We start from the raw sequence: 19,527 nt of genomic DNA, 5'->3' as shown, positions 1-19,527 counted from the left end.
TGGGGGAAATCTCTTCTTTGAAAACGAGCTTTAAATAAACTACCTTGTCCATGTTACTCCTTTTACATGTTTTAAGACAAGAGTATCCATTTTTGGCTTTGCTTGTACGTGCTTCTCACCTATTAATAGGTCCATGATTCAAGCGAACAAAAAAAGAATTAAATTCGCAGTATTATAGGCCTACAAAAATCAAATGTTATCATCAGAAAATCAAGATAAGGGCTGAAAAAGTGATCTTGTTACAGATTAAAGGGATGGCCCGGGCTGAAAATATTTATATCTAAATAAATAAAGTAAAATCAACATAGCAAAATGCAAAAAATTTCATCAAAGTCGGATAACAAATAACGAAGTTATTGAATTTTAAATTTATCAATATTTTGTGAAATAACTAAATGAATGCACTTAATCAGTTGTCAATCCAATCGTTTTTGTTTTTGGTAGAAAAGTTCTGAATAAACCTAATTTCATATAATAAAATACAAAAGAACAAGTAAGGATATGACATCATCAGCCCACCTAATAAATATTCATAAAGACATGCCTATAGGACTGTTTCACCGGAATTATAATTCAATAACTTCGTTAATTATTTGTTATCCGATTTTGATGAAATTTTCAGCATTTTGCTTTGTGAATTTTACTCTATTTATTGAGATATAAATATCTCCAGCCTGGCCGACGATCCCTTTAAGAAATGTTGACCCCTAAGATCACGGCTTTCTGTGAAAAATCCTGTGGGGAATGGGCGTAATTCCTTATTTTTTCTTCTTTAAGGGGCGTATAGCATGTGATTCTTTAAAAGTCTGTGGGGCTGACTGAACAAGGGAAATGTTTTCAAGAAAAAGCTCTTCTGGCCGGGGATGGCCAATCTGGGTGCCATGAAGTGTTTATACATCATCTTTATCATTACCATCATTAAAATTGTTATTCATGATTATCATTTTCACTATATTGACATTGTTGTTTTTATTATACAGTGCGTATCAGAAAAAGTTTAACTTTCAAAAAGCCCTGGGAATTAAAAGATATACAACATGTGGGTAATTTTTTCACATATAACATGTATAATCTTGGGTTTGGGTCTCATCTATCCAATGAAAGTAAAAGTTTTGACAGAATGTCCATTTTTGTAAAGCTCGCAGAAATCTGTTTGCGCAGAAATGCTACTTCTCGAGCTGTGTCAAGGGAAAAGGGCGAAATCAAACTTACCCTGCAAAATATTTCTCATACATTTCCCTTGCACTTTTAGTAAATTGCATAAAATGGATACATTCAAGCATTTTGTAACAATTTTACCACCCAAATTGTAATTTCAACACTTAGTTAGCACAACCTTTACCATTTTTGTGCCAGCTGGATCTGAGGATATAACTGAATCTGCATGAACAAAAACTTTATATCAGACATCTCCAGCATTTTTTCACTAAGGTTTCATCATTTAATACTTGTTTCTCCACACTTTTCCCAAGCTTGACAATGATGAGCAAAATGAAAATCAAGCCTAAGCCATTTCATGTAAATCATAGCTCAGTGTAAAGCAAATATCCGTACGATGGCATTGGTGTGTGGGGGAGTGGGGTGGGGCGCAATGCACTCTTTGAAGTCTTTTGGGCAAGGAAACAAGTTTAAAAAGGTAAAAGATATCTTCAAAACAATTTTACTAGCTAAATTCCATGTGTTCTTCATGATTAAGGTCTACTTTTATTTGCATAACTATTTCAAAGTTCTGCGCAAATCATTTTTTTTACTAACTTTTCAAAAGTAAGTGGTGCTCACTCAAGAGGAAATATTTTTCGACATTTATATCGTCATTTGCTTAAATGGATCTGTACCATGTACCAATGTTGAAATGTGGAAAAGTCTTCAGGATATTACAAATGTATAATTTTACAGGACTTTTCTAAGAGTAAACTTTTATTTGATACGCACTGTACAGTGGCGTAGCTACGGGGAGGGGGGGGGGCCTGAGATTTGGGCCTGAGATTTGGTGTGCCCCCCCAGGTGCCCCCCCCCCCAGAAAAAAATTGGCAGAGCAACAAAAAAGAAAAGAAAAAAGGAAGAAAGAAAGAAAAAGGAAAAGAAGAAGAAAGACAGAAGAAAAAAGAAGAGGAAAATAAGAGGAGGAAGGCGAGTGAATGACATAATGTGAGGGGAAGACTTGCAATTAAAAAAAAATCTTTTCATGTTACTATATAAAATTTTTGCTGGCGCTTCACGCCATAATTGCCTGTTCGATGGGATTCATATCTTGCTCAATAGACTGATGTGGAGTAAGTTTTGAAGTCCGTCAATATGCAAAACTGACATATTTTAGCTCGGACATCAAGCTTTCATTATTTTTTTTTCATTTACAAATTTAAGTGCTCTGTAAAATGTCCGTTTTATGGTCTACATATCAGCATTTTAAGCTCACGCTGCGTGGTCACATTGTTTGATTTGCCAAGTTCATATTGTCTACGTGTATTCCATAATGTTCCATTAAACAAATGCATTCAGAATGCCCAGATTCTAAATCTAAAACATGCGCGATAGCCTGCATGTTCTTTATTTAAAATGTACTTAATCTAGTTTTACATCAGAATATCAATAATTATCTGCTCACGCTTCACGATCGCATTATTAATGATACCTAATTGACTATATCATATTTATGACTTACAAAATATGAATAGAGTGCCCCAATTTTAGGTCTTAAATCTCAATTTTCTTCCTCTCGCGCTTCGCGCTCGCATCAATTGTATAGTTACATACCTATCCCATTAATACAAAAAGTGCTTAGAATGACCACTTTTTTTAGGTTGGAATTTCAAAAAATTTGCTCGCGCTTCGCGCTCGCATTATTGAAATTTATACCGTCTTCGTGGGTAACTGTAAGCAGTCCTCAACAGGTCCCTTTTCGATAATGCTAGAACAGTTGATAAAAGTTTCAGTTCGCGCTTGGGGGTACATACGAATCTTGTTCAGGATCACACATAACATTGCCCAGAAAATTAAATTTTCAGGAAAAACTACATTAAAGTAAAAAAAAAAACGCTCGCGCTTCGCGCTCGCATTTTTTATAAGGCTTATGAGATTATTTTATGTTTATGTTGTTTTATAAGAATAAAACTAAGAAGTGACTGATATAGGTGAAAATAATTTCGGGCCCCGTCCCCTATTGGCGAAAGTCGGATCCGCCCTTGTGGACACATGACACACACCGGAAAAATGGCCGGTGCCCCCCCCCTGAAAAAGCAAGGACCCCCCCCCCCCAGTGCCCCCGGGAAAAAAATCCTAGCTCCGCCACTGGCACTGTATAGTCAATGTTATTTCATTTCTATAATTTTTTATGATATCATTATTTTCCTTATACTTCTCCTTATTGTTATTATATCATATGATTTTGCTCAATCATTTGCTAACTGATGATGATGATGATGACGATGATGATGATGATGATTTTAGATTTTGTCTTGGAACCAACACATACACCATGTTACAATGTGCGTTTCATTTCAAATTATTGGAATCATTTCAAAGATAAAATTCCTTCTTCTCCATAAAACTTTATATTTGTTATACAATTCGTTAGTCGATCCTTCCACGCATACTAGCTGCAATGTCGTTTGACAATATACGATTATTATTTTGTTATTGCGTTTGTATATTGTAGGCCTATACCATAGAGATGGCCTATACACAATGTATTTTCTAATTCTGATACTGATGTGGATGTAGAAATAAATGAAATAAAATAAAATCAAATGACGTTGATGATGATGATGATGAAAATGATGATGAGGATGATGAGGATGATGATGATGATAGCGATGGCGTCGATCCTGCGAGGGGACACAATCAAGTATCAAGTTTATTTATGTAAATGAGTACATAAACATACATCAATTAGATTAAAATACATATATATATATGATATATTGTACAGAAATGGATGAAGAGAACAATGGTAGGCGTAGCTTAAAAATAAAAAAAGAGTTGCCAAAAAGCTGTTGTACATGTAAAGCTTTACACATTTATATATAGATATATATATATATTTATGTATTTATATATATATTTGTATTTTTTCTTTGGAGGGACAAACATATCGATTTGATCCAACAATTATGACAATTTGAAAAAAAAATCTATCGAATCTAGGCCTGATGCCATACAAATTATGAGCGAGCGGAGATATGCAGCTACAGAACGTTCAGGAATGAAGCAGTGATGCAGTAGTGGTTGCGCCATGCGCCAGCTACCGTCTTGTAGTGGTTAGCTTCCGGGGCACCTGCGGAAAACTGACTGAAGTGAAGAACCGTTCTTAGTCGCTAATAAAATTCGTCATTTCGACAAATCGTGTGGACTAACGCTTGTTCTAGGAGGTCAGACGGACATATGCGAATATGCAGAATATGATAAATAGCATGAAAGGCGTGGGCCTTGGGGTTGCTGAATTCCTGACACCAGTTTTAAAGGTAAAGTAGGCCAACGTCAACGACATCACTCATCAATGTTTTTCTTTCCACTTCTATAACTTTACGGTACATGCATGCGCTGTCATGACTCAGTCATGTCATGTAGGCAGGTCCCAAAAAAGTGGCTTCTTTCTTTCATTCAAGTGATAAATATATATTAGTGAGTACCGTTAGAGAGGTTTTGCATATTTAATGAGCTTGAAACAGACCAAAAACATCTTTGAAAGTGATGGTGCAGGTTGAAAATATTAAACATGTTAAAAAAATATAATAGTACGGTAGGCCTAGGGCCTAGGCCCTAGGCCTAGCCTAGGCTAGATATCAAAGGGGAAGTTCACCCTGACAAAAAGTTTATTGTAAAAATAGCAGAAAAAATAATGAAAAATATTGCCGAAAGTTTGAGAAAAATTCATCAAATGATTAAAAAGTTATTAGGCCTAGAATTTCAATTATTTGATTTGTGACGTCATATGCGAGCAGCATTCCTACATAGCGACAAAATCAATGAAATGTCATTTTCTCAGAGACTCAGAAAATTGAAAATGTTTTTCACTGTACCTTTTGTATATCAATAGACAAATCCCTTCACACTCGATCATGAATAGAAAACAAAAATAAGTCATCAGGAACCATACAACATTTGAAATTCATGCATTTTATATTACATAACACATGGGGCAGCTGCTCGTTTATGACTTCACAAATCCAAAACTTTGATCTCTAATAACTGTCTTACTCTTTAACGGATTTTCCTCAAACCTTCACCAATATTTTTTATTTTTTCTGCTATTTTTACAACAAAGTTTTCTTCAGGGTGAACTTCCCCTTTAATAGGCTTACTAGATCTAGACCTATAGAGTAGAATTCACTGCTGAAAATTTCATCAAAATCGGATATCAAATAATAAAGTTATTGGTGTTTAAAGTAAAGCAATATTTTGTAAAAACATAATTTTGTCATGAATATTTATTAGGTGGGCTGATGATGTCACACCCCCACTTTCTGTTTTCTTATGTTATTACATGAAATCGTAATTTTTTTCATGATTTCATAAATCATACTTGTGTGAAATATAATGGGTATAATCATGATATAGTCCCCAAATCCAAAAGTGGGGATTATTAGAATCACACAACGCACGAATGAAAAACACTTCCTTTCTCCAGAACACAGTCCCCAACTCTCGCACAGCTCTGTAGCAAAATGATAACACACACACAAATGAAATACACTGTATATAAGGTTCTCTCCCTATTATATACTCGTGATACAGTCCCCACTCAATGGGAAATCAAGTTTGATTTTCACGGCGGTGGGGACAGTTTCAACAGTATACTAGTAGTATACTCGTGATGCAGTCCCCATGCTATGGGATACACAGTTCACTTTGTATGCAGTGGGGACCGTTTCAACAGTATACATGTAGTATACTCGTGATACAATCCCACGCTATGGGATACACAGTTCGTTTGGCACGCAGTGGGGATAGCTCCAACAGTATATCATACTCGTGATACCATCCCCTCACAACATAAAATCGTGCTCGTTCAACAAGGGGATGGGGACAGTTTCCCGATGCAATGTGACAAGGATAAAACATTTTAGGGTATGGCTGCTGAAGTTGGGGGGGGGGACTTCAGCCCCTACCTTTTTCCAAACATAAACGTAAAAATATGACCATAGGATTGTGATTTTTTTGTGCATCTTCAGCTTCCCCCTTTTGCACCCACAAATGTAATGCACTTTACCTACCTGTTGGAGCTACCCCCACTGCGTGCCAAATGAACTGTGTATCCCATAGCGTGGGGATTGTATCACGAGTATACTATACTGTTGAAACTGTCCCCACCGCTGTGAAAATCAAACTTGATTTCCCATTGAGTGGGGACTGTATCACGAGTATATAATAGGGAGAGAACCCTAGTGTTTATATACAGTGTGTTTCATTTGTGTGTGTTATCATTTTGCTACAGAGCTGTGTGAGAGTTGGGGACTGTGTTCTGGAGAAAGGAAGTGTTTTTCATGCGTTCTGGTAGGTGTGATTCTGATAATCCCACTTTTGGATTTGGGGACTATATCACGATTATGCCATATAATGAAATAAGTAAGTTTCAGCAATAAATATCTAATGCACTAAATCAGTTGTCAGTCCAGTTTTTCTAGTTCTTGGAGGAAAAAAAATTGAATAGACCTAATTTCATGTAATAAAGTACAAAAGAACAGGTGGGGATGTGACATCATCAGCCCACCTAAATATTCATGACGACTGTTTTCACAAAATATTGCTTAACTTTAAAATTCAATAACTTTGTTTGTCATCCGACTTTGATGAAATTTCCGGCATTTTGCTCAGTGAATTCTACACTATTACTATTTATTTAGCTATAAATACTTTCAGCCCGGACTATCCCTTTAATTCGGTCAAATTTTCATCAAATTTCATGATTTTGGTATCATTTTATTGTCATCGTAAAGAAGAATCATTAGTTTCAGTCATGTGTTTTAATTTATTTCAATCAAGATTTTGGTGAATGGTGAATGAATGAAGTACATATTTCCAACGATAAAGCATCAATACGTTTTATGAACTTGAACAAAACAATGGAGGTAGCGACTCAGAAAGCACAGCTTGTGATGAGTGCACATTCGCCTTGAGGACTTCATGATGATGTTTTTTAATATTTTGACACAACTGTTACTTCTTTATCATGATGGAGCCTTGAACCGCCTGCCATATATGAAGAGACTCACCAAAACAAAGAGTGATTTCCCTAGGAAATCCATCTTTTAAGATGAAAATCATGTAAATAGTGGTGATTTATTCATTTTTACACCTTCTTATGCATTAGGCATAAGAAGGTTTCCGAAATTGGTTAAAGGTCAAGTCCACCTCAGAAAAATGTTGATTTGAATCAATAGAGAAAAATCAGACAAGCACAATGCTGAAAATTTCATCAAAATCGGATGTAAAATAAGAAAGTTATGACATTTCAAAGTTTCACTTATTTTCAACAAAATAGTTATATGAACGAGCCAGTTACATCCAAATGAGAGAGTCGATGATGTCACTCACTCACTATTTCTTTTGTTTTTTATTGTTTGAATTATACAATATTTCATTTTTTTTACGAATTTGACGATTAGGACCTCCTTGCCTGAAGCACAAAATGTTAAAATAATGGAATTCCATGTGTTCAGGGAGGAATGAAACTTCATTTCACATGACAATGACGAGAAAATAAAAATATTTCATATTTCATATAATAAAATACAAAAGAAATAGTGAGTGATGTCATCAACTCTCATTTGGATGTAACTGGCTCGTTCATATAACTATTTTGCTGAAAATAAGCGAAACTTTAAAATGCCATAACTTTCTTATTTTACATCCGATTTTGATGAAATTTTCAGTGTTATGCTTGTTGAATTTTTCTCTTTTTATTCAAATCAAGATTTTGTCGGGGTGGACTTGTCCTTTAATGAAAAGGCAAAAAATTGAAGGTTTCTTACCAGACCAATCTCGTGTAGATCCCTCGATCCGTTTGTTAACAAAGCAAATACAATTGGTCTGACCCTCAAACTGCTTTGTTATAACATAGCTATGATTAGTGATGTTACAAGATGCGTTTTGAGGAACAATTTATACTTTAGATAAAAATTATTATTCAACAAATACTAAAATGTAATACATGATTATGAATAATTATCATTATTATAATCAATATACCATCACCAATTCAGTTCAGTTCATTTATTCATTTCTAAAAAAGACAATGAGTACAGAGAAAAAATACACTTTGAATATATACATCAGTATTTAAAATGTATACATGCAATAAAACAACTTAAAATAAATGCAATGATATTTGTGTATAATTAGGCTTGTGTACAGTAATAATATGAGAAATGAAAAGGAGGAATTAGAATAAAGCCAATAGTGACCCTGTGAAGTAGAGTCTCCTAAAATGATAAATAATGCTAATTTGGAGGCTACTTAGTAATAATCAAAGCATATTTATATGAGAACTTAGGTTGCAAAAGTAAATGGATTAAGAAAACAGACGTATAGTGTAATAAGCAAAAAATGTATGGCAAATCGTCTATTGGACCATGGACCTATCACCATGATTGGACATAGAGCTCTGCAAAATTACTGGTAGAACCAGTTGAAAGCTTTTGGAAGCAATTCTTGACCTTTCATTGGAACATTTGCTTCAAGCTTTTCTCTCATTTTCTCACTTAGGAGTCAAAGTTCAGAGAGACCGGGGTGTTGACACCAGAGGAATTTGTCGCTGCAGGGGACCATCTCGTTCACAGTTGCCCGACGTGGAAGTGGAGTGCAGGAGAGGCGAGCAAAAAGAAATCTTATCTCCCAGACGAAAAGCAGTTTCTTCTCACCAATAACGGTATGTCCGCTTGTGAATGATGATAATGGTAATGCTGTGATACCGGTAGTTTGATTTTGTACATAACACTTTTATCCAGAGGACACAAAGCACAACCATTTTTACCTTGGTTTTAGTTCGAGCTGCCTCTTCATTGGCAGCGCTCGGTGCATTCAAAGAATCAAGTTTATTGGGTACCCATTTACCTCACCTGAGTCAGGGTCATAGGCCTTGTTCCATGATAAAAAGTATACATATTGGGCAGCGTCGGATTTTCAACGGATCTTCTCTTACTGTACAATGTACACGTAGTCTTATTAGTATGACAAGCGCTCTCTTTTCTCACGTTCTGTTTTCTGAATTTACTTTTGATTTTTGCAAAGATAACACTGCTTTATATTAGGGTGAAAAGAAGGAATCCAGTTTGCAGTGTGTAGCATGACATGCGAATGTCCATCTATACAGGGCTTGACATTAGCAGTAGCGCGGTGGCCTGGGCAACCACAAATGAGAGTTGGGCCACCAGAATTCTGTAAAAGCCGGCAGTTGGTAGCCTGGTTTGGATACAAAAGTTTTGATAAATTATACAATAAATTGTTTGAGGGCCACTAATTTTGCTACACTGCGGGCCATAAAAAATATGAAACTGATGCCTTTGGTGGACCGATTGGGCCACCAAGATAGGTTAACGTGGAGCCTTGATATATATATTGATCCGCATTGTAATAATTATCTAGCTTGAGCACCTCAGGGGAATCCGTCATGTTTGGAAGGATGCTATTGGCCCAGAACTGATTCAAAATTATATTTATAGGGTAAGAAATGAAGCAATGGTGACCACCCCCACCCCCAAAATTACATTAGACTCACATAAGAAATTACAGACATGTACTACACAACTTGGCAGCTGTTAAAATTGCAGAGCAGGACTATTAGGTATTGTTAAGTGTTTTGAGCATGTTAATATCGAAAATCACTATACATGTACAGGCCCTCAATGCTAAAATGTATGCAGCCTACATACAGTGTATATTCTGTACAAGTTTACACCCCTGATAAACATATCAAAATTTCAAAGGAATGGGCTGTACATGTACATGCATGCAGGTTTTAGTTTCTCTTTCTTTGCAAACATCACATGTTCAACAGGTAAATATGCAGAAGTCATGCCAAATTAGTTTATGAGAGATTGAATTACATTTTATTTTATTGAAATTTAACCTGCAGAGTGAAAATGAAAGACAAATAGTCAGTTGACCATGTGTATTTGAATTTTTAACTTTTATTTGTATTTCCCAACAAGTACAAATAGTTTCATTTCGAATAATCTTGCTGACCTTCTAAAAAAATTTTAATCGTCTATATTTCTTATTTTACATCCAGTTTTAATTAAGTTTTCAGTGGTATTCTAGTTTGATTTTTCTCTTATCATTCAAATTAACTTTATGCTTTGCTGAACTTGCCCTTTAACTATATGTAATAGTTATTTTTTGTGGGCCATTAATAGAATGATAATTTTTTTTTATCCATTGTAGTTCCTTGTTATAAGAGATGCAAGCAGATGGAATACCATGAGGAGAATGAGGCTATCATCGAAGAGAACGATGAAGATGGTGGATGGGTGGATACACATCATAATGCAGGTAATCGATGATGATGATGATGGTGAGGATGATGATGAGGGTGAGGATGATGATGATGATGCTGATGATGCTGCTGGTGATGATGATGATGATGGGTGGTGGTGGTGGTGATGATGATGATGAAGATGATGATGGTGATCATGGTGGTGGTGGTGATGATGATGAAGATGATGATGGTGATCATGGTGGTGGTGGTGATGATGATAGTGGTTATTGATGATTAGGCGGATGATGGTGGTGGTTATAGTGATGATGATGATGATGACAATGATGTTGAAGTTTATGATGATTGTAGTGATGATGATGCTCACAATGCTGGTCATAATTACAACATTAATAATGATGATTATTTTGATAACAGTGTTAGTGATATTCAAGAGAATATGTTATAAAGAAGGAGACTTCTATGATATGATTCATCTCACCTCTCTCAGATTTGTCAGGTACCCAAGCTGCTGAAAAGTCTAGCGAGATGACCCTTGATCCAAAGTCAGAGCCAACAGCTTGTGGTGATGACGATGACGACGATGATGATGATGAAGAAGCAGAAGATATGGAAGGTATTTAATTTATAGAGGTGCAATAACTCAGTCGATAGAGCGGGGGTTTTGGATTCCAGTGACCCGGTTTCATTTCCCACTTGGTGTGCTAGTGCCCTTTGGTAAGGCATTAATTCTTATCTGCCAGGTCCCTTAGAGTGCACCTTAAGCTGTTGGTTTTCTGGTTGCTTGCTTACAAGCATTCATGCTTTCTTAATCACTACCATTTGCATCTTCCTTATGAAGTGTAAAGCCAAGTAGCATAGAAGTTTTTGATCAGTGGTTTAGTCAACAAACTTGTGAACCGCAAGGTCGTGGGTTCATCTCCCATTGCTGCAGTGAAATCCTTTTTTACAAAAAAATTTATATCTTTCCCATTCTTGGCCCAGGTATAGTAAGAAAAGGAAGGGTTCACGATTTTAACGCTCTGGGCACTGGATATGGTAGCTTAGGCTAATCAAAGTCCTTTGAAAGTAATTAAAGATATCAATTTAGCATTGTATAATTTATAATTTTCCGTATTCAGATTACAAGATGTTCTTTGTGCATCATCTGTACACTAAATATTAGTGTATTAGATAACCTTGATATTTACAATAAATTCCAGGTTATATTTTACCGTGTTTACATGCTGCCCGACTCTTGGGGCAGACCTTCAAGCTTGGGCAGACTTGCCTTGTTTTTAATGTGTGTAAGCGCGATTACCTTGCCTTGGCTCGCGGGGCAGACACGGAAATTTTGCTTCGCCAAATTAGTAGGATTGGACCTGCAAGCTGGGGCAGACACGGCAATTTTTCTCTGTGTAAACACTAAGTCAAGTATGCCCCGGCAATCAGCGCGCGGGAACCCCACGATTAGGCATTGTGCAGCATTTTGTCCGTAACGAAATATGAGGATTGGTAACAAAAAGCCACTATTGGGGTTCCTGCGGGAAAGAGAAGGCTCTTACTTTCGACAAGGTGCCTAAGGTGCTTTTCTATCACAATTTTTATCCAGCAAAATGGTAGTGATCATGTACCTAAAACATGGTAATGTACTTCAGACCCGTGCTATGGGATATCACTGAAATGCTTCCATTATCATTATCGAGAATGAAGTTTCACTTTGCCAAAAGGTGTATTAAATCCTGAAAAACGGTAGTGTTAATGTACAAATAGTAATGTACTTGAGACCTGTGGTAAAGGATTTCATTATGAAATGCCTCCATCATCATTATTTGGAGTAGAGTTTCATTTTCCTAAAGGTGTACTAAATAGTGATGCTATGACAGGAAGTCACATGCAGTGTATACCACTGAGTAACAGGATGTTCCCTGATAAAAGGTCCTTTTGTTTTGATTTCAGCTTTTGAGGAAAGCGGAATGCTAGAAGCAGAAGACAATGTGAGTACATTTTGCTTAATTTTTCCTTGAATGGAAAGTTGACTGACTAGAAGGTTATTGTAAAAATAGCAGACAAAATGATCAAATTATTAGCATTTCAAATAAATATTTTGATTTGTGATGTCATATGTGAGCACTGAGCAGCCTCCCATATATCGCGTGATAAAAATAAATGAAATGCCATTTGCTTAATAAAAATGAAAATGATTTTATTGTACCTCTGTGAAACTCCCAAGGGTTACAGTGTATGAGAGCAGAGGGATTATTGGGAGGGTTTACCGGTTAAATCAGTGTGTTCATCTTCAGCATCTCAAAAGCCTACTCACACAAAAAGAAGGAGGAGGAGAAGAAGGAGGAGAAGAAGAAGAAGAAGAAGAAGAAGAAGGAGGAGGAGGAGGAGAAGAAGAAGAAGGAGAAGAAAAAGTGATTTCATTTGACATTTACTATCAAGCACCAGTTATTGTATTTTGATTGATTTGCCAACAGGCCACGCTGGATACGAGTAAGCTAAAGGGTACGGGGTCGGAGAGCGGAGGGGCCAGTGGAGAAAGCGGAATACTGCAAACGAGAACATACGATCTAAACATCACATATGACAAGTACTATCAAACACCCAGGCTATGGTTGTATGGATATGATGAGGTAAGTTTGTTTTACCCCCTGCCAAGCGAAGTTTGAAGGGGGTGTATAGGAAGGAATCAGCTTTTGGTCGGGCAGTCGGTCGGTCCATTGCAAATGTTGCGGATCGAACTAAATGTACTTCCTCAGTTTATATTCATTCCTCAACAAACTTGGCATACATTGGTCTTGAATAAAAGATTTGCATTAATTTTTTTTCCGCATGTGTCAGATATTGTGTTGCCATGGTAACAGCATGTTATGGGAAATATAAGGTGAAAATCTTGTGGCTTGAACTACTTACTTAAAGGTCAAGTCCACCTCAGAAATATGTTGATTTGAATCAATAGAGAAAAATCAGACAAGCACAATGCTGAAAATTTTATCAAAATCGGATGTAAAATAAGAAAGTTATGACATTTCAAAGTTTCGCTTATTTTCAACAAAATAGTTATATGAACGAGCCAGTTACATCCAAATGAGAGAGTCGATGATGTCACTCACTCACTATTTCAATTTTTACGAATTTGGCAATTAGGACCTCTTTGCCTGAAGAACAAAATGTTAAAATAATGGAATTCCACGTGTTTAGGGAGGAATGAAACTTCATTTTACATGACGATGATGAGAAAATCAAATATTTCATACTTTATATAATAAAATACAAAAGAAATAGGGAGTGAGTGATGTCATCAACTCTCTTATTTGGATGTAACTGGCTCGTTCATATAACTATTTTGTTGAAAATAAGCGAAACTTTAAAATGCCATAACTTTCTTATTTTACATCCGATTTTGATGAAATTTTCAGTGTTGTGTTTGTTGAATTTTTCTCTTTTTATTCAAATCAAGTTTTTGTTGGGGTGGACTTGTCCTTTAATTTTTGACCAGTGCTCATTGGTCTTGGGGTAAACACATACAAGTCCCATTTTTCAAAGTGTATTTGAAACTGTGATGCTATGGTAATGGTGTGGGATGGGGGTATTAAACAACTTAAGTGATATTTATAGTTAAGTATGGACTCTAATGATTAAAAAACTTTATCACTTTTGTTGGAGGATCATATATGTGGATGAAATGCTCAATGACGCTTCAATAATACTACTATTGGCTCATTTATTTGAACCTGGCAATGTTTTTTAATACATTTATGAAGTCCTGGAAGAAATGAAAAATAATAGAAGAAAAGTTTTGTGAGTTTCCTTTGGGCAATCAGGGTTCAAATTAATTTACCCAATCCAATCTGATCAAATCCAATATTTGATAAAGCACCTTTTCCTTTTGGTTACAAAGTGCTGCACACACACACTACTCCATGTTTGGGTCACTAGAACAATCTTCCAACCCCTCAGAATGACCAGCCTAGTCCTTGCAGTTCATTGTCTTCTTTTAGCAAAATAGATGAGATTTTGTGGCTTCCTTGAACTTGGTCAACAGAGGAGGCCATCTTCACTGCCCCAGTTTAGATGATTTCGTAGTTATGTAGCTACCACAGGGAAGAACGTTTCACCTCCATGTCTCTCTATAGAAAGTTGCTGGAAAAGCCAGATTGATTTGTTTTTTTTTATTTTGTATTTGTTGGGCATCACCTGTGCCTGGGAGATGAAAAGCAAAGTGAATCACTATTCGTGTGTTGCAAGAAATTTGCGATAAAAGTCAATTTTTGGTCTTTAAATCAATCATATGTCTTGCATTTAATTGCAAATTAGTGATTGATTGCTAATTTGTTCCTTGAAACAAGAAGTTTAATCTGATTTGCTACAGCTGAGCTAACGTTGATCTATCAGTCGTATATTTGCAATTGATCGCAAATATTTTCTTGCAACACCCCCATGACCTGTAGATCTCTCCTCCCAAAATCATTTATTCAATATGCAGACTGAACGAATTCGTACTCTTTGTCATTTCTCTTTAGCATCGAAAACCTTTGACTGTAGATCAGATGTATGAAGATATCAGCCAGGATCATGTGAAGAAGACTGTAACAGTAGAATCCCATCCGAATCTTCCACAGACGATGTGCTCTGTACATCCATGCAGGTAGCGATACCGATATTGATAGTAACAATGGTGGTGATGATGATGTGATGGAGATGATGGCGGTGGAAGTAGTGATGATGTTGGTGAGGAGGAGGAGGGTGTTGATAATGTTGATGGTAATGGTGGTTTTATAGTGATGACGGTAATGATGATGATGATGATGATGATGTTAATGATGATGATGATGATGATGATGATGATGATGATGATGATGATGATGATGGTGTTGGTGATGATGATGATGATGATGGTGGTGGTGGTGGTGGCGGCGGTGGTGGTGGTGGTGGTGGTGGTGGTGGTGGTGGTGATGGTGATGGTGATGATGATGATGATGATGATGATAATTATGATGAGGATGATAATGATGAGGATGATGGTGGTGGTGGTGATGATGGTGGTGATGATGGTGATGATGATTGTTGGTGATGATGATAATGATGGTAATGGTGATGATGATAATGATGGTAATGGTGATGATGATAATGTCAATGATGATGCTAGCAATAATAATAAAAATAGTATGGATAATAACGACTTTTCTAGCACCATTTCCAGAAGACATTAAGTCAGTTTTCAAGACATTGTGCAATGGAATTTTAAGGCATGTTTTGAAATTAATTGTTGAATTATGCCAACAGGGAGTGATGAATATCTGTGTTAATCTGAGAAATATTCATATCTAGAAAAATATAATCAAAGAAATTTCATTGTTTTTAAGTGAATTGCATGCAAAACTCAACAATAATGGCATAAAAGGCTTGCAATAGTTGGAAGCAGTTTCATTTTCTAGTCGTTGTGAAAGAATCCTCCTGCCTTGAAAAATATCAATCTATTCAATAGTCATTTCAAAACATCGTTACCATTATTGTCATCCCAAATGAAGTGCATATTCAGGGCTACACTTGTACTTCATATTACTTAAATGTCAAGTCCACCTCAGAAAAATGTTGATTTGAATCAATAGACAAAAATCAGACAAGCACAATGCTGAAGATTTCATCAAAATCGGATGTAAAATAAGAAAGTTATGACATTTCAAAGTTTCGCTTATTTTTAACAAAATAGTTATATGAACGAGCCAGTTACATCCAAAAGAGAGAGTCGATGATGTCACTCACTATTTCTTTTGTTTTTTATTGTTTGAATTATACAATATTTCAATTTTTACGAATTTGACGATTAAGACCTCCTTGCCTGAAGCACAAAATGTTAAAATAATGGAATTCCACGTGTTCAGGGAGAAATGAAACTTTATTTCACATGATAATGATGAGAAAATCAAAATATTTCATATTTCAAACAATAAAAAACAAAAGAAATCGTGAGTGAATGACATCATCGACTCCTTCATTTGGATGTAGCTGGCTCGTTCATAACTGTTTTTTGTGAAATGAAGCAAAACTTTGAAATTTCATAACTTTCTTATTTTACATCCGATTTTGATGAAATTTTCAGTGTTATGCTTGTTGAAATTTTCTCTTTTTATTCAAATCAAGTTTTTGTTGGGGTGGACTTGTCCTTTAAACTTGGTCATGTTGCAAGAAGAATTGCATTAAACCATTCACACAGCTCATCAGTTTCTGATTGATTAGAATTCAAGCTGCGTTTATTTTTTATTGCCAATTTTGTCTGCAAATGGCTCTTGAACTCATTCTTTGACCAAACATCAACTGGTCTGCTTTACTCCGCAGACATGCTGACGTCATGAAGAAGATCATTCACACAGTGCAAGACGGCGGAGGTGAACTAGGAGTACATCTGTATCCTTTGATCTGACTTATGACTATTGTAGATGGGGGGGGGTGCCACTTGATCTAAAGTAGGGTTGAGTAAAAATGTTTACCCACTGTTTGAACAAGCGCTAAATCATAACTTTTTGTCAATTTGTCGATTATATGACCAAATGGTTGGCAGGTATTGCTGAAAATTCAAAATTCACATCTTTGTTTCGGCGAAAAATTTTTGAGCATGTTGAAAATTACCAAGAGAATAAGCAATATTATTCTGAAATGTAAATTTGGGGGAATTTCAGTTGATGTTCGTTTACTTAAATCAGTGTGTACATCTCTGACAGGATCACATTATGGTGATGCTAACATAGGTTTGTCATTGTTATACATGTTATTGAATCATTGCTTTGTATATTGTGTATGCCTTTGGGCTTCTTGAAAAAAAAAACAGAATCAGAACGAAGATCATTTCACATGGTATTGTGAATAAAGTAAGAGAGCATTTGCTTGCTGTACCATCCAATCTTTGATATATATAATTTAATTTTTTTCAAGTCGAGAAAAGGAGCCCAAAAGTTCAAAATCATTGATTATGTAGTGGATGACCCATACTTTTCCTCCTGTAAGAATGATATTCTTTTTTTGTTTTGGTCTTTGCCTGAATGTGGTACTGTCCCACATATACACATTGATGTTAGTACTGTAATGTCAACTGAAATTTGTAGGAATTGACCTTTCAGAGTTAAGAATGAAGAGAATATTTTTTAATATCTTTGTAGTTTATGACCAAATCAAAATACTTTCACAGAAATTTTGACAATAGACAGGCATTTCATGCCATGGGTGTAAGTATTTGAAATGAAATTATTTTAGAAAGTATACAGTAGGTATGTTTTTTGGTCCCCTCGCCTGTATAAGGCAGTTTCATAGTTTTATAAATAAACCCATATGTCTAAGAAGGTATGCTAAATGGATGAAGATAACTGTTACTTTTTCCCTTTTTCTGTCATCTTCAGATCATGCTTTTCCTTAACTATTTAATTTGTTTCAGCTACCTTTTAATTTTCCTGAAGTTCGTCCAAGCCGTGATTCCAACGATAGAATACGACTACACTAGACACTTCACCATGAACTCGCCTCTCTCAACGCGGTGAGCGATCGTGTACCATGGCAACGGGGCAACCGGCAGCAGCTAGCTATCACCCTGCGGAGGCTTCTTATCTTTATATAATCATGCAATATCTAAGTATCCTAGCAATGTGTATGTGGAGCAGTGGGAGTATGTGATTCATTGTTAGAATTAACTTCAAAAAATTCAAATTCGTTCAGATTATATCATTCCATGAAGAGTGTTTTCATCCTTGCAAATTTTCCTCTCTTTCCTTCATCAGTGCTGAAGTGTTGTTTCTTCGTCCTGTATCATAAACACATCAAATCGATAGTAACAATCAATTGTAACTTTTTGTTCACATTTTCGCAGAGTTACACTTAGCTGCAAAGTTGATTGTAAGGTTTGATTATACTGGGCCTTGATTTAATATCAACTGCAATATATGATCATGTTTTTTTTTAATGTGGATGCTGTTGCCTTGTTTGATATTAGGCTGTGTAAATCTAGACAATCTGTGAACTGTTAAGGCCACCGCACACCTTACGACCCGACTGGTCGGCGACTGGCCTGCGACTGAATGAGGGGAGATGAATCGCAAGGCAGTTATAAGCCTCGACACCGCACACCTTGCGATCCGATCTGCGACTCACGCATGCGCTTTTTGCTTTTTGGCATAGCATCTGAGAAATTGCGCTTACTACTGCGTATGCGCGTTGTTGTTTATCATAATACGCGTTATGCGACTCTGCTGTCTGATTGGCTGGAGGTTGGATTGAGCTTGTGTCCAGTCATAAGGATTCGACATGTCACTTCAGATTTTCCTTGCTACTTGTCTCTGACCGGTCTGCGACGCTCAAGCTGACAAGAGCTGTCACGTCACATCTTCCCTCACCCAGTTGCAAGCCAGTTGGCGACCGGTCGGGTCGTAAGGTGTGCGGTTGCCTTTAAAGCGACCTTACATTGACAAATCATGGGGAAATGAAGGCTAATCTCAGAACAGAGAAGGGATTCAGGTCTTTCACTCGGCTGCATGCCTGGGGGTGTTATGTAATAAACGCCAGCAGGTCTAATATTGGAGAGCAATTGTCAGTAGACTAACCAACCAGAAGTAAACTGCATGTTTTCACTTTGAAACATGTAACTTCACAAAGGTTATTCATTTTGGTTTAGCAATCAAGAGACCTGCCAAGTGTCTAGGAATTGGGATGGTTGGGATTAACTTGAACTGCGACGACCCAAAGAAAATAACCGTCACGAGTTCGGTCAAATTTGTGCTGTCAAAACTTTTATCGCATTAGTCCGACGGGCGCTCATGACGGACGGATTATATTATGCAAGTTAATTGGCTTTTTGCATATTTCGTATTGATTTAATTTCCCAATGATTTGTCAATGGTAGGGCCCTTTAATGACCACTGAGCTAAGAAGTATTTAAAATTTGAGGGAATATAAACTGCGAGAAAATCTCCTCCACTGGCTACGCTGAAATAGTTTCATCATGAAATGTATATTCTACACGAGACATATGCTTCCATACAGATACAGTTTTGCGCGATATGTCATGCATGTGATGTAACTCAGAGCTTACAAAATTCTGTATTTGAGAGCTGTAAAAAAAGAGT

At 36.4% G+C, this 19,527-nt stretch overlaps 1 protein-coding gene across 1 annotated transcript; it reads left to right on the top strand.

The window, feature by feature from the left end:
• Nucleotides 1-4,214: 4,214 nt before the first annotated feature.
• Nucleotides 4,215-18,449, top strand: LOC121429519 (ubiquitin-like-conjugating enzyme ATG3). The gene is made up of 9 exons (XM_041626578.1): nt 4,215-4,460; nt 8,704-8,866; nt 10,381-10,488; nt 10,923-11,048; nt 12,371-12,408; nt 12,895-13,050; nt 14,941-15,065; nt 16,757-16,825; nt 17,847-18,449. The coding sequence occupies exons 1-9, from the start codon at nt 4,389-4,391 to the stop codon at nt 17,947-17,949; spliced, it is 960 nt and encodes a 319-aa protein (XP_041482512.1). The 5' UTR covers nt 4,215-4,388; the 3' UTR covers nt 17,950-18,449.
• The last annotated feature ends 1,078 nt before the right edge of the window (nt 18,450-19,527 follow it).

The sequence above is a fragment of the Lytechinus variegatus genome, chromosome 16, assembly GCF_018143015.1.
Source record: "Lytechinus variegatus isolate NC3 chromosome 16, Lvar_3.0, whole genome shotgun sequence".
NCBI classification, from domain to species: domain Eukaryota; kingdom Metazoa; phylum Echinodermata; class Echinoidea; order Temnopleuroida; family Toxopneustidae; genus Lytechinus; species Lytechinus variegatus.
Note: the sequence above shows the minus strand (reverse complement) of the source record. Positions and strands in the feature narration are given on the sequence as shown.